Source organism: Carettochelys insculpta, chromosome 1, assembly GCF_033958435.1.
Source record: "Carettochelys insculpta isolate YL-2023 chromosome 1, ASM3395843v1, whole genome shotgun sequence".
Taxonomy (NCBI): domain Eukaryota; kingdom Metazoa; phylum Chordata; order Testudines; family Carettochelyidae; genus Carettochelys; species Carettochelys insculpta.
Window position 1 is genome coordinate 297104711 of NC_134137.1, and position 16188 is coordinate 297120898.

The following is a 16188-nucleotide window of genomic DNA, read 5'->3' on the forward strand; positions in this document are numbered from 1 at the left end:
AAACTAAAGGTTGCTGGATACTGACCTTGTTCTAGGGATGCTTAAATGAAGGTGGGGTGTTGGCAAAAATCTGCTAAAACTTGGTCATTGTTTTGGTTACTCTTACAATATGTGAGGTTTGAAATTTCTACTGTAAAGAAACCAAGTCAGAATATATTTTTCAGACTAAAGTTAGAGAAGATTCACTGTGACATCTCTGTGCTCTTCTCTTCTCCCACTGTGAACTTTGTCAGCTTCTCACCTAAATTCTTCTGCTTGTTCTCCATGCCATCCTTATTGATTGAACATTCTTCAGAGCACATCTGTAAGATTACTCATTTTTTAGGACTTTAAAAGAGAATCTATAACAATCTGCTATGATTCATACAGAAAACTGATGACAAGCTTGAAGTCTTATGTGTTCAGATGAATACACAGCAATATGAAGTTTTCATATTTACTCAAGGTTTCTAGTTCTGGGTTCAAACCCCCTTAGCTCTAGTACCAGACAAGAGATTAAGCAATTGCTTGAGTCATGGGCCTACACTTCTTAAATGCACATCAGCAAACCCCTCCCAAATCCAGATTGTTACAGTAACTAACTCTGTGAATTTTGGGAGGGCTTGATAAATAAAGTGGCACTTAGTTTTCCAGTCAGTCTCTACGCCTTAAGCTGTCAGAAACTGCAATGCTATGGAAGGGGAATGGCCAAAGATGGCAGATAAACTGGTAGATTCTGTGTTCGGTGTTCCCCTTCTGTTCCTCACAGCTTTGTCTGTGGTCTATAGCTGGCTTGCTTTCTCCATACAACATCTACTCTTTCGCTAACACACAAAAATGTGGTATTGTATTGTATTACAAACATTTGGTATCTTAGTATTTCCATACGTGCTAGGTTTTAACAGAGTTTAGTCTTGCTCAAAATCATGATTAAACACAGGACCTCTATTTAATAAACTGAATATTGTCACCTAACAACAGAAGCCTTTTCTAATATGCAGTTTTCCATGTATCCTCATAATATACCATTTCAGCAGCAGTTCCTGATACTAAGTAAAACTGCATGAGAGCTATTTAAATCAAGGATCCTATAGCTAAATTTGCCATTTAGAAGGTGGAACCCTAAGCTACTCCCACAGAACATTTCACATCCTGCTTTAACTAAATAACTGAGGGTCCAAATTCTGGCCTTAGCCCGCACACAGCTGCTGCTGAGATCAGTGGAAATTGCTTTTCTGCATATAGGATGCTATAGGACTTGTGTAACAGTTACAAAAATACTTTCTGTAAGTTTGAATAACCCCTCAAAAATATCCACCTTTTGAAGGTGCATCTCGCAGTATTTACCTTAGTTACTTGGGACACTGAGAATTGCCATCAGAGCCATGCTACCCATAGGACAGGCCCCATGCTGTTGGGGGCCCTGCAGTGGCCACCCTAGTGGCCCTGTGAATGGGAGGGATGTGGGGGGATTGCCTGGGGATAGGGATCAGGTGGCAGAGGCAGCAGGAGTTGCCTCCCCTTCTCCCACTTGCACCCGCCACAGGGCCAGTGGGAGTGGCAGCCTGCTTCGCTATGCCATGCTGCCCTTTTAGCCCACGGTGTCTCATCTCTCCGCAGCGGCAGGAGTGCTTAGTGCAAAGCATGGCCTGTGGTGCAGGGAGTTGCCTCAGGCTCAATGCCTGGGGCACAGTGGGAGGGGAGGGATTGGCCTAGGCCAGGGGTCGGCTACCTGTGGCTCTGGAGCCACATGCAGCTCTGAGAGCTGCCGCCATTGACTCCCCATACAGCTCCGGAGGCTGCTGCCACTTAAATGTGGGAAACTGAGTTTTTAGATTTTTGTTTGAGCCAACTGAATTTAGGTTTTTTGTTTAAAAAGTGGCAGCTGGAGCTGCTCAGCAGGGAGTACCCCCATGTGGGCAGAAATCTAAGCTGGCAAGAAAGGGGAAGGCCTCTGAGCCTGCCCTGCTGGTGCTGCACAATGGCGCTGAGAAGGAGTAGACAGTGGGGAGTAGCAGGTGGGTGGGGGGGAGGTAGTGGTGGCCGCTGCAGAACTGCGCGTGCTAAGTTAAGCCTGTGGGTGGAGGGGAAGGTTGGGGTTCAGAGGGGATAAGCCTGGGGGTGAGGTAGGGAGGTTGGGGTTCAGGGGAATTAAGCCTGTGTGTGGAGGGGAGGTTGGGGCTCAGATGAGTTAATCCTTGGGATGTGGGGCAAAACCCAGGGATAGGGGGCAGATTTGGGGCTGAGGCGGTTAAAGCCTGGAGGTAACTTTCTAACTGGAGTGTATGTGATGTTCTTAAAATAGGGGTGATAGGAAGCAGAGTCTGATGTTAATTAAGGACTGTCTCGTATTCTCATGCACGGCGGCGCTGAAGGATTGATTTTGTAACTGAATTTGGAAAAAATGACTCTTCTTGCTGTTTTGGTTGCAGACCCTGCCTTAGGCCCTGGCCCCTCTCGGGATGGCCCTGGCTGCCATATTATGTGCGTAAATTGTTAACCGTGCTTTACTAACTCTGGTTTCATACTTACAGAAGAGGTGTTCGACTTCACTAACAGCCCCAGCCTGAAAGGGATAAGCATAGCAGTGGTGTCATTGTTTTCTCTTCTTATTGGCTTTACATTGGGAGCCATCTGCTGGAAGGTGAGATATATCAAACTTAACTGTTTAGGTGGTGATAGGTTACATATTATCCTTAAGCAAATAAATGTCCTGATTTAAAACTAGGGGCATGTCATTTGAACTTGTTCATGTCTTAGCCATAATCTCAATACCAGGCACTCCACTTTTTGGTATCGGTGGTACCCTGTAGGCTACAGGGACCTGGCAGAATAAGGACATCAGCCAGCTCTGCTCCTCCTTTTTCAAATGAGGACCAAGAGGATAAGCAAGTAATCAACTTTTCACCTTGTCGCTCTTCTACAAAACAGAGGCCACAGCCACAACCACCACAGCTACCAGGGAATGCTTGGCAGCCATTCCCATGACTTTCCTTCCATCTATCTCTCTGCCCACAGCTTATGAATCCTTTACAAAACCCAACAGTCTGCTCCTGCAATACCCCAGGCAGCGCGCACACAGCCTCAGTTGTCATCTGCTTGCTCTAGTTGAAGTATGACAAGATGACACAGCAGACAGAGGAGGGCCCTGACGGTGACACCATGACTCCTATATGACTGTTGTCATTGTGACCCAGATGAGACAGTCATGCTCCCATCCACTACCACCCAGGATGATTTCAAGTCTTTTCAAGACTTCTTTAAGAGTGTGTCAGATCCAATGGACATTACACTGGCTGAATTGCCTGGCACCCAACACAAGTTGACGGATATTCTTCAGGCATCTCCATCAGTCAAAATCGCCTTGCCAATCAACAAGGCATAATGGATCCAGCTAAGGTAATTTGGCAAACGCCAGCCACCACCCCACCATCCTTCAAAAGAACAGATCACAAATATTTTACTGGCTTAAGGGGCGGAGTTTCTGTTCTCTTACCTTGCTCTGAACTGGCTAGTCACAGACATGGTACATCATAGAGGCAAACCCAGTACAAGATAACACCATACAAGGAAGAGTGGAGAAGATTTTGACACCTTTGGCAGAAAAGTCATACTCTTCTGCCTCCTCATAGTGTCTCAATGCCAACTATTCAGCCTTAGTGGCAAAATACACTTATAACCTTCTTGAGAAAAGTGACCATTTATTGGCACAGACATCCAGAAAGACTTGGCCTCACCTTGTAGTAGTGGTGCTACCCATGTAAGGGTGGGGATCCCACAATTCAGAAGTAAAAAAACTTCCCCATTGTGGCTTCTATGATCTTACCAGCCTTGCTTCCAGTCGGCCTGCAATTGATAAACCAAGACTGTCCAGCTCACATGAGGCAGTGATCTGATGACCACACTTGCGAAGCAGTGCAATATTCAAGGCTGCAGTTTTGATGGATTAGTGGAGATCACTGATATAATTGCATATACTGTCACACTATACTGCAGATGTGTCTGCTGACATCAGAGGATGAATGTCCCCAGGCAAGCTTTGGCATGAGCCTGTCATATTTGTACCAAGAAAGTGCAAGACTAGCAAGGCATTTACATCTGAGTGTACAGCAGGGGCTGTAACTGGTGGAGTGGTCAGTTTTTTGACCAACTTGAATAACTTTTCTGGCAAACCCTCTTAGTGAAGGCACAATATTATTTTACTAATGTAGATTATAACAGTTCCCAAGTGATGTAAACTACTACTGGCAAAAGGACCTATTTTCCAGTATCAATTTCTCTTGCCGACATAGCCACATCATCTGGGGTGTGATTTTTCCTTTTTTTTTTTTTTTTTTTTTTTAAAAATCACACTTCTAATGACACACCAGTCCCACCAAAACATTTATCAGGATAAAGTTTTCTGTAGGTTTCAGTCCTGCACAGTTTTTGAGAGGTAATCTTACTCATGCAAGAACTCGGTTGGTTTTGCACAGCTGGTTCACACACTAACAATAGAAAGACTGGTACTGTGCTTGGTTGACAGTACTTTGTTGCGTAAAAAATAAATAGTTAAATTCTGCTATCACACTTGCATGTACGACTCTGCTTAAATTCTGTGCAAAGCATGTGAACAAGAGTGTATGAATACTGAAAATAGAAATGGAAACTTGACTAATCAGTATTTGTTTTTAGTGTCATTATCTAGTTCTTATTATATAATGCTCTATCTGATGCACTTTCCTCTTAGAAAACCCATCGCAAACCCAGACCTGAAAGTGATGAAACACAGTGTAATAACTGTCAAGAGGAAAATGAGATAAGGTATTTTGCTTCATTGAAGTCTTTGAATACAGCTCATGTTCGGAAAAAATATTTTTGCCATTTCTTAATGGTTTATCTTGCTCTCTGAAAGATAAACTAGGACACAAAAAAATGAATATTACCAAGATTCTTGCCATAAAAATGTATTAGGTAGAATTTGTGCTTAGAGTATGTTCCTTAACATTTACATTCAGAGTAGGAGCATGCTTTGTTTCTTCTGTGTACAAACCACTCCGTTAAGAGAACATTGCTGTTGCAAAGTTAATCACTCAGAAACCAGCGAGAAGTACCATACTTGTAACATCAAGGGAGGGAGTTCAACTACAGGATCTCAATGCAGGGTCTGTGGCCACACTAACCCCTTCCTTTTGGAAGGGGCATGGTAATGAGGGATTTCAGCGTTAGGCTTTGGGAAGAAGGGACTTGTGAAATCAGGGGGCCATTTTAAAAGGCCCCCAGCTACACTGGCAGCACATGTTTTGAAAGAGTCACTTTTGAATCATACGCGGTTGCCATTATGCTAATGAGGTGCTGCATATTCATGTTAGCATCTCATTACCATGCCCATTCCAAAAGGCGGGGCTAGTGTGGCCACAGCCAGGGAGTTGCCAAATCTGCTTCCTGTTGCAGCTGTTTCCCTTTAAAAGAGAGATTTTGTGGAATGGATGTAATATTCCTTCCACAGCAGATTAAGAAATGCAAGTTGTGTAGGCCCAAGGGAGACCACCTGGGATCACATGCCTCTATCATATCACATTATTCTGCATCTTTGCTTCTGTTTTTTTCAGTACAGGACAGAAAAGGCTCATCTCTTAACACTAACATCCCCTTCTTCCATCAGTAATTTTTCCTCCGTGCAGTAGAAGTTGCTGGCGAAAAGATATTGTATTCTTCTCATCTTTCCCTAGGGGAGGAGAGAGGTCACTGTCGGTCCTCCCCTATTCTTTCTGTTACAGTAGGAGCCCTGGTGCACTCCTCACAACTTCCTGCCCGCTTTCTACTGAAATGGAGAGCCAGACATTCCTGTGTTTCCTAAAATAGGGGAAGGGGAGGCTGATAATGAGGGCCTTCCCTCCCTGGGGGAGGTTTGGTAACAGAAACAGCAGTAAGGGGAGATTGGTAAATAACAGCAGATGACTTTTTCTTCCTGCTGTGCTTACTTCACAAGGGAGGTGGAATTTGATAATGAGGAGAGAAGTGCTCAGTGTTGAAAGACTGCAGTACAGGAAGGTAAGGCGCAAGGAGGGTAGTCTTCAGCCAGTCCCAAACTCTGTGGGGAAGAGCAGTTAGAAACCTATTTTGTCATTCACTATGCTGTGAAGCACTGGAGTACTATTATGAAAATTCCCATGAAATAACTTCAGATGTAATATGCATGTGAATAATCGTGGTAATCTTGAAATCGCTGTCCTCCTTTAATTTTTTTTCTTTTAAATCCAGTCAGTGTAAGGAGACAATTGCGGCAGCCATTCAGAGTTTTGTGTACCCAGAGGCTGAAATGTTCAGAGTACTCTAGAAATTTGTTAGCTATTCTAAATTGACACCCACCTATTCATAGTGGGTTAGTTAACATATTAAGACTTGTTTACTACAAACAATTAACCCCACTTTAGTGCGTAGTAAGAGAGAGAGCCATGTTAGTCTATATACCAGCAAAAACAAAACAGCAGTCCAGTAGCACTTTAAAGACTAACAAAATAATTTATTAGGTGGTGAGCTTTCATTGGACAGACCCGCTTCAGACCATAGCCATACCAGAACTTCAGTGCAGTGACTTCTAAAGCTGAACATCCTCCCCTTCACCCCATGGGTAGAATAAAACCTTACCTTGGAAAAAAGAAAATTAAACATTGTACTGTGCAAGAGACTACCTTCCCAAGAAATTTAAAATTCATTATTTTCCTTATCAGGACTTCAGATATGTATAATATTTTCTCTTAGTCTCCTATCTCAAGAAAGTTTTGCTCTTCTATTTTAATTTAACAGTACTTATTAGCAAATGTTTATTACAATGCTCAAACACTTTGGTCACAAGCATTGCAGTGATGTGTTGATTGTAGTTATTTTAACTAACAGAAGAAACTTTCAATTGTCACCATTTCCCTGGAAATTCTAGCACAGTGGATATGAATTATTTATTTTGTCTTTCAGTATGTTACAGCAAAAAGAAAAAGAGCTCCTACAAGTGTAGCTATTGCTTTTTTTCCCAACACTGTTACTGTTTCATATACTGGTAAGTCTTTAAACAGTATGACTGAAATTCCTACCACAAACTTCATAACTTTTGCCTGCTGAAATTTCACATCTGTTCTGTGAAGCTGCATCTAAAGCTAAGTTTTAGTCATCTTAGCATGCTTGTAAGACAGTTTTATTGCCAGTATAATTATACTGTGTTCTCAATTTGTTTGACTTGCAGCCAGATCTCAATATCACAGTGGGAGAAAAAAGACCCCACGATGAAGGACAGCTCTGGCTTTCTCCTTTGGAGTCACAGCCAATTGAAGAGTTATAGGGCCTTCACTGAGAGTTCCCAACCCCTATTACCAAGTCCTTCAGCTTCAGTCCTATAGCATGAAGAGACAGGCTGTCTCAAAAATGTTTATAATATAAAGCTATTACCCTGAATGCAATAGATGAGTGGTGGAGATAACAATAGAAAGTGAAGGAAAATTTTTCACAGAGGAAGAATATTTACAGAATATGCTGATGAGATTACAGATATGAAACACTTCATTGCTGAGCTATTGGACTGTTCTGCATCATTGTCAGCCTCTATATTTATCCAGGACCTTCATCCATTTTAAGAAAAATGCATTAGTAACATATTGGTATAAACTTAGCCACTTAGGTCTGTGGGAGAAAAAAATGCATGGATTTTTTCTCACACAATATTGTAAAAGAAAATGCTAAAAGCATATAATCCAAAGCAAAATATTTTCATAGTCCGTGAATTACTCTAGTTGATCAGCTCACTTTTCTGGGTGCCATCAACTTTTTTTTAAAAGCTCTATTGATAAGGCTTCCCTATGCCACAACTGTACAACAATCCTGCAAATACATATGTGAGCTGTCCCATTACATTCTGCAGGACTACTTCGTGCATGCAAGAATGGGGCCTAAGCCCAGCATTGGGATGCTGGAAAAATGGTACATAATTGCAGTTGGATCTGTTTAAAAATGTTTGGCAAAGTGCTTTGGTATGAAAGAATAATCATACAAGTTATTAAAAGGAAGTATAGGTTTCTGCTAGGTTTCTGATATTGATTGTGAGAAACCAGCTAAAATACAGTTGCCTTTTTCCCTCCTAGGCAGGCAACAGTTCCATGTTTGCTTCATAAAAGAAGCAACTTCAAGCATATTCATATTTCTTCTGGAGTGACAGACTGAGTCTGCATCACTTGCTGCCTGGGCTCCATACTGCTTCAAAGATATGAGGACAAAGTTATGTTTGTTACTGTGAAACCAACACTGAATTCACCAGCATCAAGAAGAATATGCTCTCAGCAGGACTGTATTTTATTTAAATGCCTACCTTGTGTGAAGCTGGGAGTCATTTGACTGTAAAGACCCTTGCAACTAATTCTGACAAAGAAAGTACGTGGCCTGAACAAATGACATCTTTCAAATGCCTCCGGACTCATGTAATCTTCGAAAGTCATAAGGAAGTGTGTGTTCTTAATTTACATCCTGTGTCCTCTTAGGCTTACCCTGATGCCTACGAATGGAGTTCTCTGAATTGGAAAAAATGCCAAAATGGATTTAGAAGCATGCTGTTCAGTATTGTGTATAAAACTTGCAAGTAACGTGCTGCAATGGACCCGTGTGCTAGCCTTTTGCTTCTAAGGAGCTGGTTTCACTTCCAGCAAAGGGGAGATATAATATGAGATGTGGTCTCTATCTTGTGCCAGGTGACTACACGTCCACCTCAGAAAACCTCCACAGACCTTGGCATGGCTGGTGGTCTCCATTTAGGAGAAGCAAATAATGGATGAAAAAGAAGTAAAGCAGAGGTGACAGTATGCAGGATGGAGGTTTGACTGCTGGATGTGTGAAGGCTCTAATTAAAATTCCAGCCGTGGAATGGGGAGGGAAAGCAAAGAGTTCGAATTACATTTAACATCTGCAATAACACTAAACTCATGAAACTTTTCCAAAATATTGGTGATGCATGCCACCGATTCCTTGGCTTATATAACATGTAGGAAAAGTAGAAATTATTGAGGATAATCTTAATTACTGCTGACACACAATAAAGGCTATTTGCATTGTTTTAAATGACTGTTTTTTTTAATCTAATATTTGCCATTTAAAAAAAAAGAGTTCTATTCAAGGAATGAAATCTTTATTTCCAGTTCTCAGCATCTGCTGCTGTTGAACACCTGGAATACAGAAATAAGACTGATAATGAATTAAAATGGTCAGACATGCATTTTTAAAAACACACTAAAAATTCCAGACTGGGTCTGAAATTTATGCATCCCAGTTGTACAGACTCTTTCCAGAAAATGGACACTCCTTATTTATCTATTTTAATGTCTGCTGCAGAAAGTGGTATGTCTCACCCCAAATGGCAAACTGCCTAACAGCTGACCCTTAACCAAATAAGTTTTACCTAAAGTATCTAAAATATTTTTGTTCTGATATTTTCATAAAGTTGACTACTACAATTTGAGATACTTCTAAAAGAATTGTCCTGAATGCGTTAGTTATGACTTCTTAGCTATATGTCAAAGGAATTTGCTATAGGTAGGATCGATTAAAGACATCTGAGTGCCACAGTGTACAATAAATTTTACAATCTTTGATGGAGATAATGGATGATATGTACATACACTTTGAGTGGAATCTGGGCAAATTAATGGCAGAATTCCTGATTTCAGTGGTCACAATTTGCCCTTTAGGGTCTCATTCTCATTTAGGCTGCACCTATACTAGCAAGCTCTTTTTTGACAGATTTTTGAAAGAAAGGAGCTCTTTCAAAAGATCCTGTGGACTGTCTACACACAAAAAGCGTTCTTTTGAAAGTAAATCGAAAGAATGCAGCACTCTTTTCAAAATCACTCTTCCCGTTTCAGGAAGAGCATCCCCTTTTGAAAGAAAATGTGTGTAGATGCTCCACAGGCCCTTTTTTGAAAGAGCAGTCCTCATAGGGCCTGATTTTTCAATCCTTGGCCCATTATTTTGAAATAGCAGTGGCTGTGTTGACACACTCTTTGGAAAGAGCGTATCATTCTTTTGATCCGCTTGTGTGTGGATGCTATCTTTCAAAAGAGGTTCTGTCAGAAAAGACTTTCCGGAAGGGCTTCTTTCAAAGGATCGCTGTAGGGTAGACATAGCCTCACACTTTAGACAGTTTTTTTAGGGTTCTAGCAGTGATCCTCAGCTGGTGTAAACTGTCATACTTTCACTGACTTTAATGGAGCTATGATAATTTACATAATCGGCGGATCTGTCTATACAGCAGATCAAAGTGGCTTTCATGTAAGTAAGAATTGGGTCCTAGTATCCTGATGTTCATAAGGGTGCAGCAGCATCCACCACTACAATTGGAATAAGTAAGAAGTTCGGTACCACTTTAAAAAGTAAAAATTAAAAAAAAACACATTGCAAATTTTGGCACTACAGAAAACCAAGCAGTAGATTTCTCCATCTGTAGCAGCTCATTCTGACACAATAGTGTATGTGCCTGTATTTACTGGTCCCTCAGACTTGTATTTCAAGACTACTTTAAATGTTACACTTTTAGCATTTCAGCATGACCTAATGTTTGTTTGTCAACTTGTATCTTGAGCCTGGCAGTGGGTGTGGGTTCCTGCAGGACCTGCTGCCATAATAGCAGGAGTGGGTAGAATGTACTTTGTTGATGACAGGATTGGGTGGGCAGAAAAAAGAAGTAACTTGCGAGAAAACAATAAATCTCTCATCAGTTTGTCATAAATAGAATTTCAGCAATGTAAATCAAGTTTTCTTTTTAATTAAAGATTTTAATTTTCAAATACAAAGAAAGATAGAAGGATTTGATATAACAGGAGCTTGTGTTTTTTACATGACTTAAGCAAGATTTGTTTTATTCTTTGAGTGGTAAAAATTGTCTGAATTCCATACAAAATCTAAACGGGGTCGTTTTTTGTGTCAGTAGCACGCAGATATAGTTCTAACTTGTGGAATTTGTGGAATCTAAAGGTTTTTTGCAGATGGGAGTGAGATAAGAGCAAGAAGTGATCCAGGAGCAGGTGAGAGTGGGTATTATGGACACAGGTTTTAAAAAATAGTACCGGGAAGGGCTCTATGTTCATCTTACCAGTTATGGTGAGACTGCTTGCTTGAATACACATTCTGATGAAGAAGAAATGTGCCCATAACATGTGGCAGCAAATTTTCCTAACACTTGACAAAAGTGTTCAACATTAAAAACATATCCCACCACTGCATTCTATACTATGTTCTCCAGGAAATGGAATGCATTTGGAATCTTATTATTTTCTTCAATTCTGCAACTGAACAAAACCCATTGTCGTTCGTTAGCTACCTTAATTGTTTCTAAAAATGCTTTTTTTTTCCCCCAAACTGGACATTTGAGAAAATTAAAGTACAGTAATGCATCTTAATGTGTCTTAAATTAGTCTTTGAACTTCAAATTACATTTTTTTTGGCTAGGTGCCATAGAGCGCATATTACCCTTGAGAACCATGAATAAGGCATCTGGTATAAATTGATACAAAATCTGCCCCCAAATGCATTACTACTAAAAGCTAATGTTCTAACAGTAACTCCAAAACTTAGTTATATACAAGCTTTATACAAATGCCACCCAGATTCATCTTTGCTATAGAGCAAGGTACATTTAGGACCACATACCATTCATGTTTCTTGCTGAAACAGCTCCCATGTACAATCATTCTGACAACACTGAGCTTACACAATTGTAATTGTTCACATTTTGGAAAGTAAATAACATCCATTAGCACAAAGTGGAACTGCATCATATGAAGTAAAAACAAAGAAGTCCTGTGGCACTTTATAGGCTAACAGATTTTTTGGAGAATAAGCTTTTGTGGACAAAGATCTACTTCATCAGATGGATGAAGAATGTGAGCTGGATAATTAGACAGCTCATGTATTTTTTGTTCATTTTTATCCCATATAAGAGGTTTAAATGTAGTGTTTGGGCCTCCTGAGAGGAGCATCACCAATCTAAAATGTATTTAAATATTCCCAAAGAGGGCAGATTATTAGATTCCAAATGCCAAAAAATTAGTGTTACCAATTAATTGCAGTAAACTCACACAATTGACTGAAAAGATTAATCAGTAAATTGCACTGTTAAACAATAGAAAACTAATTGACATTTAATGTCTTTTGGAAGTTTTTCTGTATTCTTAAATATTTGATTTCAGTTACAACACAGAATACTAAGTGGGTTGGGCTGGCTTTATATGATTATAGGATTTTTTATTACAAATATTTCCACTGTAAAACAGGGTAAAGTAGTTTTCAGTTCACCTCATGCAAGAACTGTAGGGTGGTGTCTTTATCATGAAAGTACAACTTACAAATGTAGATTTTTTTTGTTTGTTTGTTTTGAATGCAGTTGTGTAACAAGGTAAAACTTTAGTGCCTACATGTCCACTCAGTCCTCCTGATGCAGCCAGTTGCTAAGGCATACAAGTTTGTTTGCATTTATGGGAAATAATGCTGCCCACTTATTTATAATGCCACCTGGAAGTAAGAACAGGTGTTGGCATGGCAGTTTTGTAGCCAGCATTGCAAGGTATTTACATGCCAGATATGGCAAACATTCCTAGGCCCCTTCATGCTTTGGCCTCCATTACAGAGGTGATGCCTGTTAAAATAACTTGTAATATTTGTGACTGAACTCCTGGGGGGAGAACTACATGTATCCTGCTCTGCTGAACTCACATTTTACTATATATTTCATGTTATAGCAGTCTTAGGTGATGACCCAACACAAGTTCATCTTAAGAACTTCCACTGCAGATACGTCAAAACACAAAAGGTACCAACATGAGCACTCAACCCAAGGTTTGAGTCTGAAGTGCCTTCCAAAATGCAAGGAGAATCAAGTGTGGTGCATGCTTTCAGAAATTTTAGAACAGCAACAGTCTGATGTGGAGACTGCAGAACCTGAACCACCAAAGAAGAAAAGCCAGCTTCTGCTGATGGTATCTGACTCATGATGATGATGATGAATATGCATTGGTCCACATTGCTTTGAGTAACTATCAAGAAGCACCAGCATGGAAGCATTTCCTCTGAAATGGTGGGTGACGTATGAAGGGATGTATAAATCTTCACTGCATTTGGCCCATAAATATTTTGTGATACCAACTACAACAGTGCCATGTGAAAGCCTGTTCACCTTCAGTTGACATTGTAAACAAGAAACAATCAGCATTACATTTTACAGGAGGAAAACAATTTTTGATCAATTGGCTGCACAAGAAGTAGGGCTGGGTGGATTTGTAGGTGCTAAAGTTGTTTAATTTTTTTTTTCATTTCTGAATTCAGCGTTTTGTTTTGTTTTTTTAAATAATTCTACATTTGTAAGTTCAGCTTTCATGACCAGTTGCACTACAGTACTTAGGTGAATTGAAAAACAAATTTTACAGTGAAAATATTTAGAATCAAATATAAGTGAGCACTGTATATACACTTGTAATTGAAATCAATAGATTTGAAAATGTAGAAAACACGAATATTTAAATGTGTATTCAATTGTTTTAACAGGGCAGTTGAATCACAGTATTTTTAACTGCTTGACAGCCCTACAAATTAAAAGGTATGTATTTTTTTTATAAAGGGACTGATTCTGCTACCTGTTATGTAGAATTTATTTCATACATAGTGTCAGTAGTCTGCTGATTTACAAAAAAGTGAATGATCTCATTGGGACCACTGCTGGAGTAAGTCTCAATGCAGTGGGAGTCATGGTGGCAGAATAAGACCCTTAATTTCTCCTTGTAAATTGTCAGATGATTCCTGACAAACCAGTTTTGAGAAGGGACAGGCCATGCATTATTGTGACTAGCAAATTCAGTGCACTAAAATGGAGTGGGTATTAAGGTCAGCCTAAATTATGTTCAGATCTCTGAATTTTTTAAGGAGGAAACATTTGGAGTTTCCTTAGGAGCAGCTGAACTTGTCATGTTATTAATAGCAGCGTTGTGAGAATAAAAAGCAAATAATGGTATACTAAGAAAATCAATGTGTTGTTTTAGAAGTGTGTTTACTTGAATAAATTTAATGGTACTTATTTTGTCAGTCATTTGATAAGTAAGCGTTTAAAAACTGATGTGGTGTACCATGAGACGTATAAGAAAAATTTTAAACTTACACATTTTCTAGACTGTGATCATCACCAGCTGTCTTTTCTGTTGCTATCTCTTTGTAATATAGTGAAACTATCCAGCATACACAGTACATCTGTTAAATTGAAAAGCTAACAGTGTGCTACTATAGCTATCTTCAATGAGATTTGCATTTAAGAATTGTCCAACAATTTTCTCCAGATAGAAGTTGATTCAACTACGTATTAAAAATAGATATACACTAATAGTGGCATGTTGCTATTTATATTGGCAAATGGGTAGGCTGTGGAGACTTTAGACTCTTAAAAGACACAGGCACAAACACTGGTGATTGCATCACGTGAGAGTTTGTATATTTTGATGTAAATGTCAACACAGTCTTGCATAGTTACTCTGAAAAGTTAAGCAACAAAGTTTATAAAATGTGATGTGTATGTATATATATGTCCTCTTAAAAATAGATGTATGCCCTTATACTTTTTATACTGGTTTGGAAATGGAATTTACATTCTATACATATACTTTATTGTTCTAAATAAAGATTTTATGCACTGCCATGATGAGTACATTGTCTTGACTCGGTCATGTTCATAACTTCTCATCAATCCTGGCATATACTTAAATGGATTTATGGGTATTCTGGACCCTTTTGCACAGACACTCGAAAATAATGTGCAGCTGTTTCAGAAATAAAGTTCTGTGAAGTACTCTTAAATTATGATATACCCATTATTAAGCTTCTAGTTCCAACACAAGTTTATTTGCGATTCAGGACACTACTCCCAGACCACAAAGTTAAATTAAAAATTATTGTAGCTGCTGAAGTGTATGTCTACATAGTTATTAAACACCCACACCAAGCCTGGGTTAGCTGACTCAGGCTTGCGGGTTTGGGTTGTGGGCTGTAAAATTGCAGGTGTAAACATTCAGGTTCAGGCTGGAACCCTGACTCTGGGGTCTTCTCCCTCACTGGGTCCCAGAGCTCAAGCTCCAGCTTGAGCCCAAACATCTGCTCCACAATTTTACAGCCTCACAGCTGAAGCTATGTGAGCCTGAATCACCTGACCCAGGGAATCTGTAGATTACCTCAGTTCTAGGTAGACGTGCTCAGAAGAGGAGGAAAGCAAATCTCATACACTTAGCTGTGTTTAGATACGCAAATGTGGTGCACAATTGGTTTATCTCTTGCCTACAGTTCTGTCGGGGAAGGCTTTTCTGACACTTGACCCATCCACATGGGGCCAAATGTTGGGAAAACTCCCTCTGTGGAGACATGCCCTCTTCCTCATGAAACGAGGAAAACAGGAATGTCAGCAGAATACTCCCAACCTAGCAGACTTGTGCCAGGAGACCCGGTGTCCCAACAGATGCCTGCAGTTTAGACATAGACTTTAGGGAGGACTTTTTTCTAGTGCTATGTAGACATTCCTTATTTGGGTCAGATCCTGGTACTTTGGTTTTCATTGTCATGGAAAAAAGGAATTGCTAATACGAGTTTTAAAGAGGAAATTTATAGTCTTAAGACCTGAAATGTTCTAAAGATTTCAGAGAATCACTTACTCTCTGTAGTTTATACTTCTATTTTACATACCTGAGGGTCTCCAAAAAGATGCAAGTCCAATTATATTCAAAGATGAACAACAGCAAAGTAGTAACAGAGAAAGCCATGCTGGTCTATATACGGTCAAAACAAAAAAAGCAGTCAAGTAGCACTTTAAAGACCAACAAAATAATTTATTTAGGTGAGCTTTCGTGGGACAGACCCTCTTCTTCAGAGCATAGCCATACTAGTCTGTTCTGTTCTGGTCTGTCTATGGTCTGAAAAAGCGGGTCTGTCCCATGAAAGCTCACCTAATAAACTATTTTGCTAGCCTTTAAAGTGCTATTTGACTGACTGACTTTTTTTTTGTTTAAACAACAAAATAGTTCTCTCACAGGAATGATTTCTCCGCAGAATTGAATGCAGCTGAGTTATTTCCCCAGTCTATAGTAATCAGAAAATAACACTTAGCACTGTAACAATGTGAATTGCATTACAACAATGTAGTTTAACAGGTTAGCACCACCTGAGACCACT

The 16188-nt window shown here is 39.7% G+C and overlaps 1 protein-coding gene across 5 annotated transcripts in view; it reads left to right on the forward strand.

The window, feature by feature from the left end:
• Positions 1–14662, forward strand: part of KITLG (KIT ligand) — a 91420-nt gene extending 76758 nt beyond the window's left edge. For all 5 annotated transcript variants that reach the window (XM_075012103.1, XM_075012121.1, XM_075012137.1 and 2 more), the window contains 4 exons: positions 2514–2623; positions 4709–4782; positions 6934–7015; positions 8091–14662. In XM_075012103.1, the coding sequence (XP_074868204.1) occupies positions 2514–2623; positions 4709–4782; positions 6934–6973 (224 nt within the window). In that variant the 3' untranslated portion in view covers positions 6974–7015; positions 8091–14662. The remainder of the gene's footprint in view (positions 1–2513; positions 2624–4708; positions 4783–6933; positions 7016–8090) is intronic.
• The last annotated feature ends 1526 nt before the right edge of the window (positions 14663–16188 follow it).